The sequence below is a fragment of the Larimichthys crocea genome, chromosome X (genome assembly GCF_000972845.2).
Source record: "Larimichthys crocea isolate SSNF chromosome X, L_crocea_2.0, whole genome shotgun sequence".
Lineage (NCBI taxonomy): Eukaryota > Metazoa > Chordata > Actinopteri > Sciaenidae > Larimichthys > Larimichthys crocea.
Genome location: NC_040020.1, coordinates 16,655,432 through 16,678,192, shown reverse-complemented (window position 1 = coordinate 16,678,192; position 22,761 = coordinate 16,655,432). Strand labels below are relative to the sequence as shown.

The 22,761-nt window shown below is 43.5% G+C and overlaps 2 protein-coding genes across 2 annotated transcripts in view; one reads left to right on the top strand and one right to left on the bottom strand.

Moving 5' to 3' along the window:
* Window positions 1-236: 236 nt before the first annotated feature.
* On the bottom strand, window positions 237-12,244 carry cop1 (COP1 E3 ubiquitin ligase). The gene is made up of 20 exons (XM_010743614.3): window positions 11,387-12,244; window positions 11,242-11,301; window positions 10,895-10,992; window positions 10,580-10,644; window positions 10,348-10,467; window positions 7,079-7,147; window positions 6,887-6,946; window positions 6,695-6,774; window positions 6,410-6,473; window positions 6,015-6,129; window positions 5,514-5,649; window positions 5,271-5,414; window positions 4,711-4,819; window positions 4,518-4,599; window positions 4,316-4,432; window positions 3,703-3,820; window positions 2,943-3,067; window positions 2,599-2,759; window positions 2,439-2,483; window positions 237-1,332 (listed from the first exon to the last, which is right to left on the bottom strand). Exons 1-20 carry the CDS (start codon window positions 11,749-11,751, stop codon window positions 1,315-1,317), a joined length of 2,151 nt encoding a protein of 716 aa, XP_010741916.2. The 5' UTR covers window positions 11,752-12,244; the 3' UTR covers window positions 237-1,314.
* Window positions 12,245-17,389: 5,145 nt separating this feature from the next.
* Window positions 17,390-22,761, top strand: part of pappa2 (pappalysin 2) — a 69,598-nt gene continuing 64,226 nt past the window's right edge. Inside the window, exon 1 of the mRNA XM_019268838.2 lies at window positions 17,390-19,302. Within this exon, the coding sequence (XP_019124383.1) occupies window positions 18,324-19,302 (979 nt within the window). The 5' untranslated portion in view covers window positions 17,390-18,323. The remainder of the gene's footprint in view (window positions 19,303-22,761) is intronic.

Below are 22,761 nucleotides of genomic sequence, written 5' to 3'. Positions count from 1 at the left end.
CACATGAAGTTAAACGGCCCCGGGGCTAAGATGACATTTAATGACTCTCTGGTGTTTCAGCTAATACAGACACGTTCTGGGAGACTGAAGATTTAACAAATTTCACACAAGGCTCAAACACCCCATATGAGAGCCATTACCAACAGTAAACACATCACTCAGTCATACAAGTTCAGTCAAGAGTATCAGTGAAATGCCAAAAATAGCTAATAAAAATATGGCCAAACACGACAAAATTGTTTCGAAATAATTTATTCAGTTGTACAAATACAAAACACCTCTTTCACTCAGTTATCATAAAATAGGTAGGTGTTGGCCATGTTTACCAAATCCTCTCAACGTTATCAACGCGGATTGTAGTCGTCATTCAGATGTGAAGAGTCATTCCATCACTACTTTAGAAAGAACTAAATGATTCCATGAGGTTCTCATCTTCCAACAAACAGCTGATATACATGGAAAAACAATCCAGTTCGATTCAGCACTGCAGATCAATGCCTTGAGTTACATGAGATTCACTGTGATTATAAACAAACGTCCCTTTGTTCTGACAGCAACAGAAATATCAGAGGAGTTTCTCAACATTTCCATAATCCACTGGTCTTCCAAGATCTCTGTAGACACCACCTCACATTCTACACTCTTCAGCCAGAAAAGGAACTGACGATACTCTTGACAGAATGAAATTCAAGTCATATTTATTAAAATTGGTTTCTCTCAGTCTGAAAAAAAAAACAAAAAAAAACACAAAGACTACATATAAAGGAGGAAAAACAGTGACAAACAATGGGGTGGGGGGTTAAAAGCTTCTTGTGAAGACATCATTTTTGCATGTCGTTTTTGTTTTGTGCTTTGGCCTTAAAAAGGGAAAATGCATCACACTAGTAGCATTTGGCTGGATATACCCTTGAGAGCAACAGCTTAATTTAAAAGAAGAAAAAAAAAAAGGTACAAGTTTTGATTTGACCTAAAACTATAAAGAGGTGTTCTACTGTAGCCGATATAACTTAAAAAAAAAAAAAAAGTTTTCTGAAGTCTCTTGATCCAGGTGTGCCCAAGCTCTGTCCTTGGTTTCCTGCAGTAAGAAGAAAAAAAAAAATCTCGCAGCACATCTTCTGCTATACTGACGCACTGGTCCAAAGTCTTTACTGCCGCCTCAAAAGTGGACCTTGTTAAAATAAGACGGCTTCAGTTCATTTCAGCTCTCCCGTTGGTTGTAGGGTATCCAGCCTGTGCTCTCTCTGCTCCTGATCCTCCACCAAACAAAGAGAGGACTGATGGTGGTTCCATCGCACGCTGAAGATGTGGCGGCCTTCAGACGAGCTCCAGTACCTTTAGGGAGACAATACATGGAGTTTGTATTATCTGCAGCTCGTCGTACAGCAGTTTAAAACAGTTAATCTTTGAGAGGTAATAATTACAGCTCTAGTAGTGCTGAAGGTATAAACGCTTTAAGCCTTAAAGTCAGAAAAACTACAGAAAAAAAAAGAAAAAAACAGGGATCACACTTTAAACAGGACAGTCCGTGGAGGACAGTCATCTGTCATCAGCACAACAGCATGACTGTGTTGGTCACCAGGACCGGTGTACAGTGATGGGCTCATTATCAATTAAAAGGCCTGAGATGAACCACTGCTGCTCTACTACAGATAACAAACATGGGAAAGCTAATATTAATGCTTGGTCTGCAAAGGCTCAACAACATTTAATGTGGACACAACTTTGCTGAGCATATTGACCTTTTGTGTTCAGTGTTTGGCTTGGGGTTCTAACACAACAATGTTTGATGTCTTTTAAGTTATTTTATATGATGTCATGTATGTCTGCTGATGTTCTTTAAATATTCTATATACTCGCTGTCCCCTGGATGCAATGCAGGTTTCATTTATTCATGATAAAAGTCTTGTTGTTGTGTCAGATCTGCCTTACCTGGCAACTATAATGAATAATTTTTCAGTCAAACATGTCCACCTAGCTCCTGATTAGTCATTATACCTGGACAGCAGTCTGGACTAGAGTTGTCACGATACTAAAATGAGTAACCACGATACTATACCAGACAAAGTATCGCGGTTCCGGGTATTATCGCGATACTGCGGCCTTTGGCCTTGGACGGCCTTGGACGTCACCAGTACCAGGCAAACAGCCAATCATTCAGCAGCTGTGTTGTTCGGTTGCGGTTCCATGTTGGTTTGTTTACAAAGGAGAAGCATGCAGTGAGAAGCCGGGAGGAGAGCAGAGGCGGCCGCTATGTAGCGGAGACTGGCACCGGTAGTATAGTAATTCACGGTAGTACCGTCGTGTAAAATTTTTAGTATAGTAGCGACGGTTATGATTTGGCACCGCGGGGTACCGTGTATACCGTGGGTATCGTGCAACTCTAGTCTGGACCTGACCTGATTTAGCATGTTACATGAAGAACTTTGGAAGACACAAACCTTGATTGTTCCTTGACTGTTTGCAGCAATCAGCACATTGGACTCCTGAAAAACAAAACATCATGAATAAAAAACTTGGACAACACTGAGAAGTGAGGCGAGGTGAGGACTGACAACAACATGCTCCAACATTCAGTGGTACGATCCTGAGGTGACTCACTCCATCAGGCAGAGCTCTCCAGCACACAGCGCTCACAAACTCATTGGTGTCGTCCTCTTTCTTGTCCTTGTCCAGGACGCTCTTCACCGTGTCGAACTTGAATGTTAACAGTGTCTTGGAAAGTCCTTTGTAGTACAAGTACAAGGAGTTGTTTTCACTGCCTGTAGACACACACACAGATAAAAGGAGTTATTTTTAGGGTCCAGTCAGTTTTAGATTGTATGTGTAGGTTACAGGGAGCTGTTATTACTGCGTTGAGGGATGATTAATAAAAAAAAAGTGCTAAAATGGATAAACAAATATCACATTAATGCTGCGTTACAGATTTGTTTGATCAACCTTACCACAGGCAACATAGTCTCCGTTTGACGCCAGGCCTACAAAGTTCTTCTCGTTGATGTGACCCTTGAAGGAGCGCAGACAGTGAGGTTTGTTGACGTTCCACAGCTTCAGCTGACTGTCTGTTGACCTATGTGGTACAGAAATGAACACAATTATTAGACATCACAATGACACGCCCGCAGTTCATAACTCACAGGAAGACTATTGGCTTTTGTATTACAAGCTTTCTAAAATGTTCTGTTTACATAAACAATACAACACAAATAATACAATATCTCATGCTAACTTCTGCTGACATCTTCAGAAAAAAAGACCAAATGTAGACGAATAAACTCTTTTTCATAAATCGTGCAAGAACATGATCAAATTGTCTCTTTTCTATGATGTCAATGGAGAAAAAAATGATGTCCCAGTATGGATTTTTAAAGCAGTTGGTACTGTACATGGTATGATAGAAACAGCAGGATATGAAAGAAAAGCTGCAACTAATGCAATTTCATTATCGATTATCTGTGCATCATTTTCTCAATTCATTTATTAGTTGTGGTCAGTCAGTGTTTCCAAGGTGACGTCCAAACCAAAGAAAGGACTCAAAATCATCAATAAATAGTTGCTAAAGAATTGATTAGTTGACATCAATTGGTTGCAGCTCTGTGTAACAGATGTTGTCAGTGTATCTTACATTAGTCTTACATTGACATTCTGGATTTTTTTGTAATACACGCGTGAATATCAGTGAGAAGTGCGGCTGAACTGACTTACGCAGAAACAATCTCCTCTCCGTTGACAAACTTGGCGTAGGACACAGCCTTCCTGTGACCTTTGAACACCATGATTGGCTGCTTAGTGTTTCGTAGATCATAGTAGTGGACACAGTGGTCTGCAAGAAAAGAAAAAGAAGAGTGCGTGAGGCATGAGAGAAAAACAAGAAGGAGATCAGCGAGGCAGATGGCCACAGTGAGCCGATGGTGAAACATCTTTGTTGACTCTATCAGGTCTGTTCTTCAATCGTTGCTGGCTTATAGTCCAGCGTCCTAACTGTACTCCAGACACTACAAACCACTTTGAGGTCAAGGAGGGGGTTTTCTTTTCCAGGATGAGTAGACTTTAGAGACACAGGGCAAGAGGTACGTGATCCAGCCAGCTCTGTTCCCTGTGTGAATGACTGTTTCTGTGTACAAGAGGATATTTCAAATTCTTTTTTCTCCCTTGGGAGAGTCGTGAATGAGGTTTGTCTGGACCACCACAGTCCGTGTGACCACAAAAGAGATTTAGTAGTGTGAAGTGTGTGCATCCAGCCAGAGTGCAGCAACAACAACATATCACATGACTGTCAGACCTGAGTCAGACCCTCTAAACCGTCACACACTCTTACCTGCACAGCCGAAGGCCAGATGATACCGGGAGGTCGGACTGAATTTAACACAGCACACGTTGGCCTTGGCCTCGATGCTGGCCACGGAGTTGTCGAGATTGGTTGACCATAACTTCACTGAAACACAAAAACACACACACGTGAACAGGAAGGAGTGGATCCAGGTGTCTGTCTGCAGAGTACAGTAGGACTCCTCCGTTACCTTTAGCGTCATCAGAACCGGAGGCTAACAGCTTGGGGTCCATCAGATTGAAGTCAACACTCCAACACCTTTTTTCATGCTCCTGGACGGAAAGCAGAGGAAAACTCAAAAAGGTGTCATGACAAACATAACTGGAGGTTAAACCAGTGATCCAGTATTAACTGGACTCCACTGATCATGAATAGTATCGGACCTGGTAGACTTTGGACCTCTGGCCCGTGAATCCATCCCACAGGATGACGGTACCCTCATAGTCACTGCTGGCCAGGAGGTTCTTGTGATAGCTGCTCCAGCTGATACAGCTGCGACATACAAACAAGGTTGGATCACTTTCACCAGCAGAGTCAAGTTTACACAAAGAGTCTCACATTACTGGTAACTGCTGTTCACTCAGGCCTTCACAAATCTGACGGCTGAACACAATAGAGCAAAAAGGTTCTCTGAAACTCTTTAACGTGAATGAAGTCCAGTTCACACCAAATATTCACAATGAATTGCAGCTGTGTGAACTGACCCATTGCAGCTTCATTCAACACAAAGAATGTCCCCAGTTTCAACAGCAAATCAGCTTATAGTGAAGTCAGACAGTCATGATAATCACCTCACCATTTCGTCTGAACCTTAAACTCAAGGATGGGAACCAGTTGTAGGTCTGTAGAGGTCTTCAATCATCTTTCTTTCTCATATGGGCTAACAAGAAGCTTTAAAAGAGGTCTGCTCGCCCCAGGCTCCTCTCTTTTTTTTTCAGCCTACCTGATTTTGGAATTGCAGGTCATTTCGTTGACAGGGTAGTGGATGTCCACTGCGTCCTGGATCACTGTGCCGTACTCAAACACCTTGATCTTCTTGGTCACCCCGGCGATGGCAAAGTAGTCACAGTCACGGTCAAACTCAATACTGAAAATGAGAAGAGTGATGAGAAACATCATGAATGCAGAAGACGTTCATGATGACACCCTGAGCGAGATCGAAGAGCAACAGGTCGAGTCTTTGTACCTGGAGACGATACTGGAGCCATTATACAGGTCACTGGCGTATGAGAGCGTGGCAAGCGGCCGAACAGAGTTGTAACGGGTAAACTTGGACAGACACTCCATGAAATCATCCAGTTGGTTCAAGTTCCTGCCTTCATCTGAAAGCAACAAAAACAAACTATTAAGACACATCCTCAATCATATCACACATTCTTATCATATTAATATAGAACCAGAATCTGTACTGTGCTCCAACAAGTTGGACCTGCTTCTTAACGCAAAGCCAAGTGATGAGACTGTTTATCATCAGATACACCCACTTTAATTTCAGCAGTAACACTGGGGTGAGGCAGACACTCCCATCCATCCATCCATCATACCCAGTTCTAAGAGATAAAGCCTGACTCGTGTCCTTCCTTTGTGCAGCTGTAGTCTTGGCGTACAGAGTCAGAACAGATGCTGAGCAGACTGCAGATGTTGCTAGATAAACTGCCGTTGTCGATGAACTGTGCACAATAACTACCTGTGATTCGTGACATTTTGTTGGAGAAGTAGCACTGCTCCAGATCCTCAAAATGAGCCGTCAGCCTCTTCCTCCTTGAAGCCAGGGTGCTGTTGTACCAGGTCTGTCTTTTGCCCTGACAAAACAATAACATGGTCAGCTCACTCTGATATTTATCCTGCTAAAATCTGCTGATTTTCTTGCGTTTGTGTGGATTCAAATAAAAAATTAAAAATATGCCCTCTACAGTATCTGTCAAAACATTTGAGATAAGTGACTCTCTAAAACTAAACCTTATGCAAATAAATAGTTGAACACAAGTCAACAAAATAATGAAAATAACAGACATGACTTTCAAAGAGGGTTAGAGATGGATTTAAAAGCAATCAGCCAAACAGCAAGTTTGTTTGACTTACCTGGGTAGTTCCACCGAACCCTGGAGGCTGGCTGTAGTCTGGTGGGTCAATAATACTGCTGCAGCTGCTCGACACACACAACATGACACATATGAAGGCAAACAGTACAGCAACACAGGAGCTCATAACATCTGGACTCTATGTGTGTCCTCTGTCATTAGCTACGTAGCTCCTGATTAACATGCTGTGGTTCTACAGACTGTAAAAAGAGAGGCTGAGTGTGGTCGGCTGTGCTCGTGACAATGAGGATGATAGACTGTTTAGACCACAGAGGTTAGCGGTTACCTGGGTGCTGGTGAGGGAGCTTCCACATTGGGCACCGTACATTCGGCCTCCATCATCGGAGAGTACAGGCCGCTCATTTCCTGAGAGAGGACACAGAAATACCATGTTTGTCTCAAGCTGTGGCGATGACAACGATGGTGGTATGATGGTCGCCATTCCACAAGGATATGACTTGATGAGACATCACTTTACCTCGACACGTTTTATGTCCTCTTCGAGGAAGTTGAGCTCTTTCTGCAGCTGCTCCAGTTGCTGTTGACATACAAGTTTAATTATTCCATGATGGACTTCTCTACTTTCTGTTTTCTCCAGTACATGAATAAACTAGACAGACCAGTGTTAAGCAGTACACTTAAAATACTGTGGATATATGAAGTGCAGCACCTCTCGCTTGTTTCTTCTGGCTTCTTTCAGGAACTCCATGAGGATCTGTCTCTGAGCTGCTTGAGATTCCTGGTGGAGAAACACATTGAACATAACATCTCAACTGCAGAACTCCTTCAATCATCCTCGAAGACGTGACAGAAAAATAATTTTTGTCAATATAACAATCGTTCTCTACATGTTCAGTCTCTTTATAACAGATGTTTTATACTAGAAACAGTAAAATTATGTACAAAAGTCATTAATTCTTCACACACAGTTATTTCTTCTTCGATTGTACCTCTTACAGCTGGAAACAATAAAGAATGAATGACTTTAACCTGTATTTTTATGATATGTCATTTATTGTTTTACCTCTATTATTTATTTCTCTTTAATCTGTCCTAATTTGTGTCATTGTGCTGCTGGGATCAATAAAAGCTGATCTCAGTGACATGAAAACATCCCAATGGAGTGCGTGAGTGTGCAACAAAACTGCTGGAGCATTACACATGTTTTAAATGTATATGTGGAGCGCCAGGGAGAAGACTGGGCTAGATTAGGCCAAACCAGTGGGGACTGGTTATATTCCTCTACACTGAGAATCAAAGCAGAGAGCAGAGTGTGTGTGCGACTGCTCAGCTCACAGGACAACACTCACACAGGTAAATACAACAGTGAACAAACAACCACTGTGTTGTTTAGCAATGTAGTATGGCATGTGTGTGTACTGCATGGTGTCTAAAACACTGTGAAGGCTCTCGTTTTACATTAGTTTAGTTTACTTTTACTCACAAACTGATAACAAGTTGACTACGTCTACATGAAAATAAAATAGTAAAAGTAAATAAAAGACCAGTATTTCCAGTCATCTGCACAACAAGCATCTGGAAAAACACTCGCACTCCCTGCTCCACGTGGACGTCTAAAAATGATAATCTAATAATTGATAGATTAACGATAACAGCGTACAAACAGAGTCGGATAAACGCTCTGTGCCCACATGGAAATATTCTGGCTGCAATAATAACACGCATGAACAAAAATGTGTCGTCAGAGATATAAAAGCAGCCACGGACGCCAACTGGCTGGATGAAGCGCTGGCACGCATCTGGATCAGAATCGCCACATTAATAAAAGGAAACATGAGAGGAATGAAGAGGAGTGGCAGTGTAAATAGATGGCGTAATCGATCATCGGCCTGACCCGGTTCCTTCTGCTTTAATGTGGAAACGCTGGTAAAAGATCTGCGGTCAGTGTAGAACGTGTTGACTGTCACGGTTCAGACCTCAGAAAGTAAAAGAGACAGCGTGGTACAGTGCAGCACAGTGTGTAGATGGTGCGATACGGACAATGGAATGTGTGTACGCACAGTTTGAGTTTGAGCGTGTGAAACAACAACAACAACAACACACGGTGGATATCTGAGGCAGTAATCTGGTTTCAGGTTTTACACCTGGGGTCAGCCATCTGCAGCACTGACTCTGTGAACTGACTGATGATTATTTTGAAGCAGTGCTGTTGGAGTTTTATGTTTCAAACACCACTAAATTTTAAATTATCTTCTCCTGACATAACAAAGATTAGTCAACTGATTCCACTTTTAGACACAACGTGATCATTGTTCAGTTTTTATCCAACAACTATTCATCTACTGTGTGAAAATTAACCTGACCATCATCATCATCACATGAGAATCTATCTTGCCAGGCTCTAGCTCCGAGTGTGTCTGAACACAGTGATTAGGAGCAGTGCTATGAGGAACTACTGGCAGCCACAGCATGAGGTAATTGGTTGAAGTTATAGATGGTGACAGACAGATAGTTCATCCAATCACCTGCCAAGTATTTTTAAGTGTCTGTCCTTTTCCAAACAGTTTCCAATGATGACTCCCTGGTTCTGTGTAACAAACCACCAGGTTAGAACTCTTGAACTCTCACCCAGCAGCAGAGAGCAATAGAGAGCACTTTAGAAAAGGCAGCCATGAAGACAGAAAAGGTGAACAACTGGGACATGAGGGAGTCGTGTCTACAGGCTTACAACATACATCCTGAACACACGCGATAACACACAAAGACGGAACAGCTGAAAAGAACTTGCAGCAGGTCAGACAGAGCGAGTGTGTGTCATCTATCGACAGACAAACACAGTTAGCAATAAACGTGCAAGAGGCTGTCACTCACTGCTGTGTGGGGTGTGTTTCTTACACTGAGTGTGTGACAGATAAACAAATAAAAGGTGAACATGTGTTGGACACACAGAATGCTAAAGGTGTAGCTGTCTCTGAACAATGTGAAAAACATACTGTGGAGAGTGCTTACGGTTCAGTCAGTCAAACTGCTTACTGTGCTGGTGCCACTACAGAAGTCAACAGGATAGGCTGTGGCTCTTACTTCTCTTTTCAGCAGAAACAGAAAAAAAGGGGATGTTCCACTGACAGACTGAAGTTTGAAGTTGTTGTCAACACTGCCTGAAGCAGACAGACTGACACCACGTACCTCGACCGTTACATGATGTGATACAACTGATGAAGACCTGTGAGTGCTCGTTCTGTCCTCTGTGAGACAGGACCACATTCACGTGATAAGTGTCGAGGATCTGAATCACCAACCGTTCAATCAGAAGCCTCCTGAGATTCACCTCAGGAGGCCTTTGCTTTATTATGTCAACCACATTTTGCACCGGTGCGCACAGAGCAACAAGCTTACTACTAAACCTCCTGCTCCTCATCTGATGGATAACATATCCAGAATTATGAGCAGTGCTGCTGTCACACCTTCGTGAATATCAATGGAATAATAAAGACTTTCAGTCGCTCCTTGAGTGATTTATAAGTCTGACAGTGATCATACAGTGAAGGTTTGTCAGTTAACAAAAACCTCCTCTGTGCTCCAGACTATGAAGCTGAGCAGGAAAGGCTGACAGTACATTAGCTCAATTTAACCAAGGTAATGTTAACGACTTCACTTAGCTGCATGTGATCACTGACTACAGGTCCAGCGTGAAGAGCATTAGGTATGTCACGCACGACTTCATCCTGTACAGTTCAATTAGATTTCAACTTTCTGATGACAAACTGGTTGTTTGGGAGAGAAGGAAGGACGATGGAGGAGCACATCAATCCGTGTGAATCCTCCTTCACCAAGCAATGACTCAGACAATCGTCACTACACCTTTCTACAATGAAAGAATGTCCAGTCCTGTGTCAATGTGCTCAGCCAGATGCAAAATGTTGTGGCACCACAGAGGAAGAAAAAGCATGTGTGATCACGTTTGGTGCCGTCTCTTACCGCCTCCAGCTGCTTCTTCTTCTGGACCAGGAGCTCCAGCATCAGATTGACATTTGCCAGGTCCAAGTTCTCCTGGTCAGGACTCAACACATCCTGGAACACCTGCCACCTAGACCCATTCTGGCATGGGGGTGGGAGGATCAGAGACACTGATCAGTTACATGTGTGGTGGCTCCTGTAAATACGAGATTGAAAACACAGAAAGTCCACAGTGTCTTTGCATCACGCTTACGGGATGATCCAACTTTAGTCTCTTCTCCTCCGACCTTTGCTTCTGTTTGAGGATCAGTTCATTTACTGGAGTGTGGGCGGGGGTGGAGCAGCGGCAGAGAGAGAGACAGAAAAGCCACTTAAGTACACGACAGAAACACAACCAGGGAGCGTCTTAAACAATAAAGCAATGAGCCGACACACCACCAGGTCCGTGACCATGACGGCCGAGTCTCAAACACACTTTATGAGAGAACTGTTACACACTTTAGATAACACACAGTGTGTATCTGAAGTCACGGGACCAACACGTCAACTTCACATTTAAAACACATACCGAGAAAGTTTGGATACAGCTGATCAACGTTATCCACGATATAGTTACACTTGGGACATCTGTTGCTGTCCTCCAGACTCTGGCGGATACACCTGAAACTACAGGAGGGAGAAAACAACTGAGTCAAACAGCGCAAGGATTAAACATGTGAAGTGTAGCCAGACACAGACAAGTCTGACACTTTTTAAAAGTTTGTTTAGGAGTCAGTTCAAGTGCTGACACCTGTAGGCATCACTGATACATGAAATGAAGCTCTGACACAACACAAATGATTCACATGTTGCTCTGCTGGGACTTTAAACAGCTTGTTTCTCAGACAAACTGCCTCCAGCCTCAGAGACACTCACCAGAAACTGTGTCCACACTTCGTCATGTGCGCCTCTTCGATCATTTCGAAGCAAATGGGGCTGAAAAAGTACAACAACAAAAAAAAAGTTGACTGGTTGAGTTCAACACGCAGCTTTTCCAAAACACTCATCTGCGTCAACTCACCACACGAAGTCGTTGCTTTTATCCTCGTATGAGTTTAAGAGGCCGTTGTAAAGCGGGGTTTGGTGGAGGGCTTTCTTCCTGCTGCCCGAGGACGCGGAGGGTCTGCTCAGAGAGGGGAACCCGCTCCGGGACGACGGGACGGCGGCCAAAGTTGGCACCGACAAGCCCTCGCCGGTTGTTGTCAAGTTTCGAGAGGGGACAACATTTCCCGAGTTGTTACCGTTACTTGTGACGGCGTTGCTGCTCCCACCACCAGCAACACCACCGCCGCCGCCGCCGCCGTTTGAGTTCCCGGTGCTGCTGCTGCTTGTGCCAGGCACTGAGCTCGCCCCTCCGGCGCTCTGCTGTGGCCGGTTACTTGACATGATCCGAGGCCGACTAGAAACTCCCCAAAATCCGCTGCGTTGCCGTTCAAAGCATCCGGACCAGACACTGCTGCTGTTTGGCTACTTTAGCAGGTCGGCTAGCTAGCTGGCTTGTCTGTGTGCTAGCATCCTGGGAGAAAGCACCCAGCGGACGTGAACGTGCCCGTCGGTGTCCGCCTCGCGCCTGTCACTGACGGTGTGAAGTGTCTGTGGTTTGACGGAGAGACAGACACGGACACTGAAACAGACACGCCAACAACCACAACTGCGTTGTCCAGGAGATTAGCCGGCTAACTGCTGTTAGCTCCGGAGAGGACTCTCTTGAGTTTCCTCGATTACCCAGGTGCCCAGTGCGCGCCCCGCCTTCAACTAGCGCCCCCCAGCGACGAGGAGTGTACATATACTCAGAAATACCACAGCTGACAGGTTGCACGGCAGGGCTGTCCAAACTTCTTTTAAAGAGGGCCAGATTTAATAATGTGAAGATGCCCGGGGGCCAATACAAATATGTGAATGAATAAAGACGAATAAAAATTTAAAAAACTGCCATAATTATCATTTTGTAATGGCAATGTAACCAAATCTAAGCCAATCCGTCATGAACAAATCTATGTCTTTCACATCTGGAGTCAGATAACAAAGAATGAATTGTATGGAATACGTTAAACTTGCATGAAGTTGATACAAATCTGAACCTCATCTGCACTTAATGAATAATTACTGTGAATAATGCAAAGTCTGTTAACATTTAAGTTTAAAACGCATCACTCTTGCTCTTCTTTTTCAAAATAAGTAAAGAAGTAAAAAAGTTTGGTTTATTCAGATGCTTTATTATGTCAATAAAAAAAAAGCCAAATCTTCCAGCCATGCAGTATCTTGACAATCCTAGCAGGCCATAAACAATATATTATAAAAACAAAGCTGCGGGCCGCGGGCCGTGATTGGTACCCGGGCTGGACTCTGGTCATGCCTGTTATAGAGTGTGATTGTAAAGTCACCAGAATACTGATGGAGAAAGTAGCCCTCCACTAAAAGAACACAGAGATAAAACACCATATTTACTGTAATTCAATCCCACACAACATTAACAAATACAGATTTGCATTTTTTTTTAACTCTGTGGCTGTTTTAAGTCTGCAGTTTGTGGTGATTTTGGACCGCATCCTTTATGTTTTAAGGTACTTTTCCCTTTTCCATTTATGAAACTAAACTGGATAAAGAAACCTTCAAATGCTGACCTCGGGAACCTTTGTTGTGACAAAATTATCTCCCCTCAAAAGTTCATTTACTAGCTTTTTTCTAAGCTTTTGCCTGCATCTGCATGTTTTGCTGTTAAAAGCTCAGAAAAGACAAATATATCCCAAAAAATAAATCTAACACACATGCATGTAAAATATAACAACATTGCTGCAAGTAGGAAGGCATATATTGCATATTACCATTTTTCTTGCCCATCTGTGTATAGACTAGCATAATAAAACCACAATTATTTCCATGTTCAGTTTCTTTTATCTGGCCACATGCACGCTTAATAATTCATTGAAATAACATCAGCACTGACTGACTGTGAAGAAAATGTAGGACTTCTCTGGAATCAAAGATTGCATTAAAAAGTATATTAAGGGCTTCCCATCAGTTATGTTGTCATCAATATCCTATATTTGATAATAATAATAAGATTTTATTAGAAATGACAGAAACTTTATGATTCTATAGCTCAGACACAGGTTCCTTTTGGAATATTATTTTCATTCTACCGCAGAAATAAACAGAGTGTCTCCTCATGTTTGTCATTTTTTCTCTGACCATATTGCCTTTACATCAAAAACAAGCAGGTAGGTCACATCCACAAAGTGCCGCCAGCTGCCGAGCCAAGAACAACAGAGTCGTGTCATTCAAGCATCCACCTGCAGCTCTGCAAATAAAACCCGAGCAGTGCTAACGTATTCACACTCACAGTTTATCCAGCCTGCTACTTGCTTTTCCATTTTTACCTCCACGTGGGCAAATAAGGGGTCCTCCACGTAGTCACGCACAACATGGATTTTCCCATGTTTTTGTTTGCGGAAGAAGTTTATATGTATCATTATGGAGCTGTGTTAGGATGTGTAATAAGGTTTTCTGCAAGAGGAAAATTACTGGATACATCGAAGAGTAACTTAATTTCCCTGAAAAGGACCACCGTGTGCAGTAAAATGTCTTCCTCTGTGCTGCAGAGGTCGACCATGCTGCACTCAGAAATACAACATGTGTGCAAGTTTCACTCGAAATGCATTAAATCACAATATGAGACATATGTTCACACTTTCTATTTTAAATATGACTTTACTGAGAAAACACACAGTGCAGACTGAAAAGAAAGATAATACAAAGAATTAACATCGAATATCAGTTTCAGCTTCATAATTTGAGCACCTTAGATACTGTGCACATGCAACAAGAGAGTGTGAATAAGATCTTTTGAGGCAAACACCTGCAGTCCTGTATATACACCGTGTTTCAACCCTTCTCCCTAGCCCCCTCCCTACTTTATACCAGCGGTGGTGAAAAGCTTGCTTTCTTTCTTTCTCCCATTTTCTTCTTTCTTCCCCTCCTCATTTGTCCGGCACATCAGCCTGGATTTTCTCCTATTGGGTCCCCTCTTTTGCATGAAGAACCAGGTTGTATGTGTGTGTGTGTGTGTGTGTGTGTGGTGGCGGGGTGGAGTTGGAGGGTCAGCAGTGTTGGTGTGAGCTAGAGGTTAGTGAGTAGCCGAAAGGTAAGAGAGAAAGAGTGAGTGACACAGAGGAAATAATGAGGGTGTGTGGAGAAACAAATGAGTGAGTGAGGGAGAAAAGGTGTACGTGTGTGTGTGTGAAGTAGAGAGAGCGAGAGAGGAGAGAGAGCGGGCCTCAGGTCGTTGGGGTCGAGACCGACAAGCTCAGATGAAGGATAATCTGTGGAGGTCCCTTACAGCGGGGGGTGAGGCCCCGGTGGAGCACGCCCATTCAGACTTTCACACACACACACACACACACTCGCGCACACACACACCCTCTATCGCTCTCTTCCTTCTTTCTCTTCTGTCTCTTCTCCTTCATCCTCCCTTTCCCTCCCCCTCCACCTCCTTTTTCTCTTGTTTCTTTCTCTTTTTTTCCCCGACACAGTTGCAGCTGGATTTCAAAGGGCGCTTCGCCAGCAGAAAAAGCTGAATGTTTAGCAGGCAGATCCCTCAGTCAGGCAGGCTGGGATTGTGGAATTCCTGCCTCCCACTCTTTAGGAACTGTTTTTGCCCCTTCGGGGGCCCCTGACATAACTACCAACGGCCTCCTCCTCCATCTCCATCTCCAGCCTCGAGCCAGGGCCCTGTTTGCAAATTGAGCCTGACAAAAAAATAGTGAGGTCTGGGGGAGGAAGAAAAAGGGCAACTTTTTTAGATGGTGTGGAACAGCATCACTTAAAGGGTTAATAATGAGCGAGTGAATCATGATGAAACATGTGAGGGGATAACTGCTCAAATCGGTCCTCACGTGGTAAAACACTAAAGTCTACAGCTGACAGTATATATAGATTTTGTTTGTAGTGTCTGGAAACTTCTCAGCAACTACACCTGTCTTTTGAGTTAGGAGGTCCTGCCAAAAGTTCTTTTTCCATTTGCAAGGTATTTTTGATTAGCCACAATATTCATTTATATATTATGATCTGCAAAAACACACAGAGATTAAGTTCTGCAACATGAAAAAGGTGTGTGTTACTGTAGCTAGATTCACTTACGCAATGCTCTGCGGTACGTATATATATATATATATATGACATGCAGCGGCCACTGAGATTTGAATAACATTCAGACCTTGGAAAAGTTCGTTTGACGTGTCATGTTGAAAGCTCCAAAGAATAAGTGGACCTTGAGTTAAAGTTTTTTTTCTGTCAAAAAGAATAAAATATATTTAATATCCCGAACAGCATGAAACTGTAATACATCTGTGGTATCCAATAATGTGTTTAAATCATCTTGTTTGATAGTGTTTTTTGTGTTTGTTTATACAATTTCAGTGAAATAGAATCATTAAAAATCATATATTTGTGGTATTTTCTGTCTCCACCGATGCTTCCTCTCCCTGGTTTTTCAGGCCCTGGCTCGGTCCACATGAGCACATGAGCTCGGCACAGAGCAGGTAGCATATTTGGATGATAAAAAGCTTGCAAAAGCGCTTTTCATGTGCGAGACAGATGTTGTGCCTGTCTGTGTTGTACCACTGAGGAGAGCCAGAGCAAGAGTGAGTGGATAGATAGATCCAGAGCAGAAGGAGGGAGAGAGAGAGAGAGAGAGAGAGAGAGAGGAGGGGAGGAAAAAAAAAGGGTTACTCAAACCTCACCTCTTTTACATTGGAGTGCGTGTGTGTGTGTGTGTGTGTGTGTGAGGGAGAGATCAAACACACTTATGTTACTGTAGCAGGAGCAAACACACCTCCTCCTCCCTCCCATCATTCATCCAGTGCCAGACTGACAGCAGAAGATAGATGGACAGGGTGGAAAGTAACTGAGTACATTTACTCGAGCACCGTACTCCTAATTTTAAGGTATTTCTACTGTACGACATTTATTTGACAGCTGGTTACCATGTTTACAGATTTCACTACAGCACACTATATAAAGGATTATAAACTTTAATACACATAAATACAGTAACAGAACACAGAGCACGGAACATTTTCTTCACAATAAGTGCTTTTACTTTTGATACTTACAATATTATATGCACAATTTCGCTTTACTACATTTGACCTATGCTGTGGAAGTACTTTACATGAGCAAACATAGCTCTCTGTAACACTTATAATCGAGTGTTAAAAATGTGTGATTCTAAGTAAAAGTATATATTATCAGGTATCAAAAGTAAAAATACTTTCCAGCTTTTCCTTTTATTAATTGATTTTATATTTATTCTTATTTATTTTTTTTATCTAGTGATCTAGGTAGGGATCTATCACAGGGGTTGGGGCTGAGTAGTTAAATTTTATGTCTACTGAAAATGTAACTTTTGTGACTGGTTATCACTGCGAAAATATTACTGTTGTTAAGTTTAAATTGCATTTTACAGGTGTAGTTGGTTGAGGTGATGCTATTTCATATTCTGTAATGGTGCAATATCTGTAGTGTAGATTTAAAATACCTCAAACGTACACTCCAATACAGGAGGCTACTTGTGCAGTGAAGGAGACTATTTGTACTTAGTGAAGGATGTGATGTGGAGAAGCGTGGACAGACAGACAGACAGACAGACAGACAGACAGACAGACAGACAGGCAGGATGAGTCAGAAGAATAGATACATAAATAAAGTTTACAGCCTCTTTCCTGACTGCATCAGAGGGATGAACAGCAGAGGACCAGGGCAGAAGGAATGAGGAGAGAAGAGGATTTCCCTTGTAAAAACCCAAGTGTGAGGCAAAGGGGTGGGTGGGTGGTTGTATGGGGGGAAGCCACCCCCCTCACCTCCCCTCCACCTCCACCACCACCAACCACCCCTCTCCACCCTCCACCATACTTCCCCTGCCGGTGATGTCAGGGCGGGCAGGGGCTCCCTGATAAAAAAAAAAAAAAAAAAAAACCTTTGGACTGGAGAGAATGAGAGAGAGGGAGAGAGAGAGGGGTGGGGGGGTGTGGGGTGAATGGAGGAGGATAGTAGGCTACTACTACTGCATGGACCGGTGCGGAGGAGCAGCAAGTCTCTGTGAAGACGCACAACAAAAACCAAGAGGAGCTGACGCGCAGAGCCGAGCCGTGATTTAATGGACTGATATTTTTTGCCCTCTCTCTCTCTCCCTCTCTCAGAAATGACAGCAAAGCTTCTGTTCAACAAGTAGGAGAGCTGTTTAGCTGTTGGCACTTTGCACTGCACCTCAACCTGCATCTGGAGTGACTTTTTTTTCTTCCTTTTATTACAAACATTCACCTTGCAGACATATTTTTTGGATCAGGACGCAATAAATGATGCCGCAATGGTCAGGTAAAAAAAAAAGAGAAGAGATTAGAGGGTATGCAGTGAAATAATCTGACTCATTCATGTAAATAAAATCTGATATTATTTTTTAAAAACTTAAAGGAAAGTGCGTCCACTTTTTCCTCAGTAATAAAACAATTTGGAATCAGCCTGAGGACGTTTGTGTCTTTACCTCATGAGCTCAATGTTTTCTACCTGTAGACCGGCAAAGTGACAGAATATATTTGTGAGGCTACATGAATGGAAAAGGAGGCACAGCGTCGCCTCTGAAGGTCCACGCAAAGTGTGGGGTGTGGAGACCCTGTGCGGGATTTAGATGAAGTGAGCTGATTTTTAAATCCAAATTCATCCTCAAACATATCAAGATACTCATCATGCACTAAATTCCATGTGAGAAACATCCTCTTTATTAGCTGACTCCCTCTGAATGCACTGATAGAAATAGAAATTGTGAATTTTATATTCCAATCTGAACTGCTGGGTACCCACAGACCTCCTGCTGCTGGCCTGGGATCTGAACCAGAGGCACACTTTAAGAGCTAAAATATTTTTTTCCTCTTTTATCTTCACACCTTCCCTGACCTGAGAACATGTTGTTGATCAGACTACTGGCCATCTTCCTCGTCCTCATCACAAACACATGGCTGCTCAACCCCGTTCGCTCCGATGCGCTCAGCCGGCACAAACGCGCCATGGCCCGGCGGGCAGACCGCGAGCTCTCCAGGGTAGCAGGTGAACCCTGCACCGTCTCCGGCGTCTGGAGGTCCCGGCGTCAACCCCGCTCCCTCTCCCCGTCCCAACACCGCCCTCCAGCGGCCCGTCCGAGGACACACACGAGCCGGAGAGAGCTGTACACTGTCAAGAGCACTCCTGCGGTTTGTGCAGGAGGGTGCACGTTTGATACCGGGGTGCACCGGGTCGCTCCGGCGGGGCAGGATAAGGGAGTGTGGGGTGACACGGAGGACGCGACGGCGGGAGCGGGGACCAGATACGTTACGTTGCACGGACGGCTTTATGATGACGGGAGAGACCCGCATCAGGTCCGTGTAGGCACCACACAACAGCCCGGGGCGGCTTTACTGAAGGACGCCGGGCACAGGGTCTCCTCCCCGGGTCACGCGCAGAACCCGCGCGGCTCCCGCTCCAGGTTCACCCGCAGCAGCCACGACGGGACGATTCCTTACGAGGACGATGGCAACTCCAGCTTGGAGCGACTTTCCCCCGACAGCTCAACGGATTCCAGGGGGCTCCAGGTCCTCTATAGGCTGCAGCTGGGAGATGGAGACCAGCAGCCCTCGACCGGAGCCCCGGACGACGCTACCGAGGACTACTCTGGGGAGGTGGAGGAGGCGGATCCGACGACGAGCCTGCCCGTCGGTGGCACCTCTCCTTGGGGGAGCCCCGTCCCTAGGGTGCCCCCTTCCTGGATGACCGCCCTGTACTTCAGCGGGCGTCGGGAGCAGCTGAAGGTGAAGCCGGCTGCAGGGGTGGAGCTGCCGAGGGCCAAGTTCAGCCTGGAGCTGTGGGTGAAGCCCGAGGGGGGTCAGAGCAACCCTTCCGTCATAGCAGGTGAGTGAACGACCACAAACTACTCAAATCACACTGACAACGGTCCCTCTGTCCCAGTCCCGGTGCAGACCTGACCTGACCCCGATCCTTGAGTGCTCTTTGCTGTGTAAAGTGTGTCTGCCTCCCCGCTCCTGCTTGTTCTCTCCCACTGTTTTAGTAGTCTGGATCTCAGGGTTCAGGTGCTGAATGTTGTTGCTTATGACAGCTCTATTATATCAGGGACCCAAACAGCATTTAGGTTGGCCCCCACTAACAGAAAAGTCTAGTACCTCCAGGAAAGATCAGCATTCTGACGGGTCAACTGTTCACCACAGAGGTCAGAGGTCATCCACGGTTTTACTGTGTTTGGTTTCATTTAAGTAATTTATCAAGTTGCCAGACATTCTCAACTTTCAGCCTCTTAAATGTGACAATTTACTGAGTTTTAAATGATTCACTCATGCGATTGTAAATCCAGTATGTCTGGACAAAACAAACACACAGAGATGTCCTGAGGCGCTAATGACACTGACAGCTGTTAGTCAGACATCCATCAGCTTCCACTGATGGCTCAGAGGTCATGTTGGTGTCTTCCCTGAACTCCAGCTGCTCCAGTGGCAGCAGATCAGACTGTGATTGTACGGGGCAGCGTCAAGCTTCCAGGCAGCTTCTCCGAGTAAATAACACAGGCACACTTCCAAGCATGGCTAACCCGATTTATAGATACCAGCCCTTAAATATATAGGCTGATATCAATGTGTGTTAGCCGATAAGCAGCAAGACAACTGTTCACCAGGGAGAAATGACGAGTTTATTGTTCAACTGTAAAATGTCCTGCAAGATGGATCATAGTCACAAAAAAACTGAGGCATCAATATGAAGATTCAGTTCAGTTTACAGGTACAGTCATAGTGAAATATATTTCCATGAGCTCCTACAATTTGTTTATTTAAAATAGTATAAAATAGGAGAGTAATGCGAATAGAAAACATAACAAATAATAAAATTTATTATGGAAGTAATGTGACTAAAATAAGCAAAAAGTAATCTTAATTGAACTAAATAGGTAATGTTACAGTAATAATAATAATAAAATAATAATAATTGTAATAAGTAGTAAAACTAGGAGGTCAAGAACAAAAAAAAAGAGAACAAAACCATAAAAAACTACAACAACACAAAAGCATTGCCCTGCCTTGATCCCCCACCCTACATCACCCCTTACCCTACGTCACCCTACATCACCCTGTCCCAGTTTAACCTCTTGATCTTGGCATGCTTCAGGTTGCGGTTACACCCCTGCTGACAGTACTTATAATTGCGCTGACTCTGACGGGGTAATGTTACTGACAATAACGAAGCAGTTCTAATGAATACGCTGGGATAGTGTTACTGACCAAGATAATGTGATTATGATGACAGTGTTGCGGGACGATCAAACTGCAGTGATGATGATGATGATGATGATGATGATGATGATGATGATGATATTGATTGATCACAGTGGCCACAGTAATGAGTCCAAGATGATTATGATGATGATGATCATTGTTATCATTATTATTATTACCTGTTCTATTACACCAAATGGCAAGTGATTAAAAGGTTTCAGCTAAGCCAATCTGATAACTGTACACAACAGTATCTGATGACAGTAAGATTGTTTTTAGGACTTTTATTGTCACAACAAATAAAATGATATGATCATTTTTGACAGTGTCTGTGTAAAGTTCTAAGCTGAGTTTCATTAAGTCTCCCCTCATACTTATCTTGAGCGTTTCCATTGATTCTGAGCAGCGGCTGCAGACACACTGATCTCATGAAAGTGTCATTTAAGCTGACTGCTGTTAACATGAGGATGAACATCACTGTTTTTTTCCAACGAGCCAGCATCAAGAATGTTATTTTTGAAGAGCTGCACATTTGACAGAACAACACATACGTCAAACAAATTGAAAAGCACTACGGTGCGGCACCGCAGCTGTCCAGATAGTGAGGGAGACCACAAACTGTTATGTCCACTCACATTTACTCTGATCAAAGATCCGACTACATTACTCAACTTCTTTCCCCTCATTGCTTCCTTATGTGAGGGCGGCATTCTGTGGCATGAGCCATTCTCTTTGTAGTGTCCTGGAGGAATCTGGCAAATACAGTGAAAAACAAACTTCTATTGTTTCTGCTAGACATGACACTGACATTGCTTTGACTTCTAATGGTCAGTGATGATCTTATAAATCTATTTGTTTGTACATTTTATTGTTCTGTTACTGTATGTGCGCCACAAGTGTCCAGAATTCACTGCTCGACTGTGGAATGATAATTTTCTGCTTTATTATGGGATGGGTAATGTATTGGAGTTTTGGCCAACATTCAATAGGTTAACTGACAGTACTGGCTGATGATATTGGCCAATTTATTTCTCTGGAATGTGATACTGTACAGGGCTAAAGTGGTTGAAAGCAGGTTAAAAAGAGGCTCTAGTGGAGTAAATGTTTGGGTCTTTGAATTCAGGTGAGAGTTTGACCCTTTGTCTTCCTTGTTGAACTGTAGAACACCTTGTATTTTCCTTCTCTGAGGATTTAAATACATTTTAAAGATTATTTTTGGCCTTTTCAAGCTTTATTTTGATAGAGACAGCTGAAGAGTGACAGGAATGTGGGGAGAGAGAGAGATGGGCCTCCCATTAAGAATGCAGCTTTAAAACATTAGTACCTAATTAAATTACTCATTACAATTATGGTAAACAAGTGATACCACGGTTGGAGGTGAATGTTAATCTTGAATTAATGCGTGTATCTCACAACATAAAGATCACATTTCCCATAAACCTTGTTGTTTCCTGTTGCAAACACTTTTTTGGCTGTACTTTTTTTTTTTTCATGAAACACTAAAAAGTTTAGCTAAGTTCAATTTGATTCAAACAGTGCCCCCTCATCTGTTGTTAATGGACCTACAGCACACTGTACTCTGTAAAACAATTCAGCAGATTTAACAGGAAATGATGCAATGCAGACTCGGTAATGCAATATATGTGAAGGTTGTCTCCACGTTTTTATTAATGGTTACGTGCACAGTGTAGCACCTTTAGCATTTCATGTGTTACCGCAGATATGCACAGTGGTAGTACAGACGATTTGCAGTATCATCTAATTCACTTCCATAAATGCTTAACCGTGAAACTGGCTCACCTCCTTGGGGATGTTTTGTGAACACTTGCTTCACATATATGCATGTACAGTAAGCACATTCACATGCACACACACATACATCATTGAGGAGGGTGAAGGGGTTCCCTGACCCTTTGCTGTCCCAGTGTTAGACATCTGGGCAGCAGATGTGGATCTGTGTGTATGTGTCTGTTGCAACAGCAGATGGAAACATCAGGGCCTTGCCTTGGCTGACTGAAATACCTCCGTCCTCCTTCCCCTCTCTGTTGTCTCCCGCTGTCTCTGGCCCCGTCTCTTACTTTCTCTATCT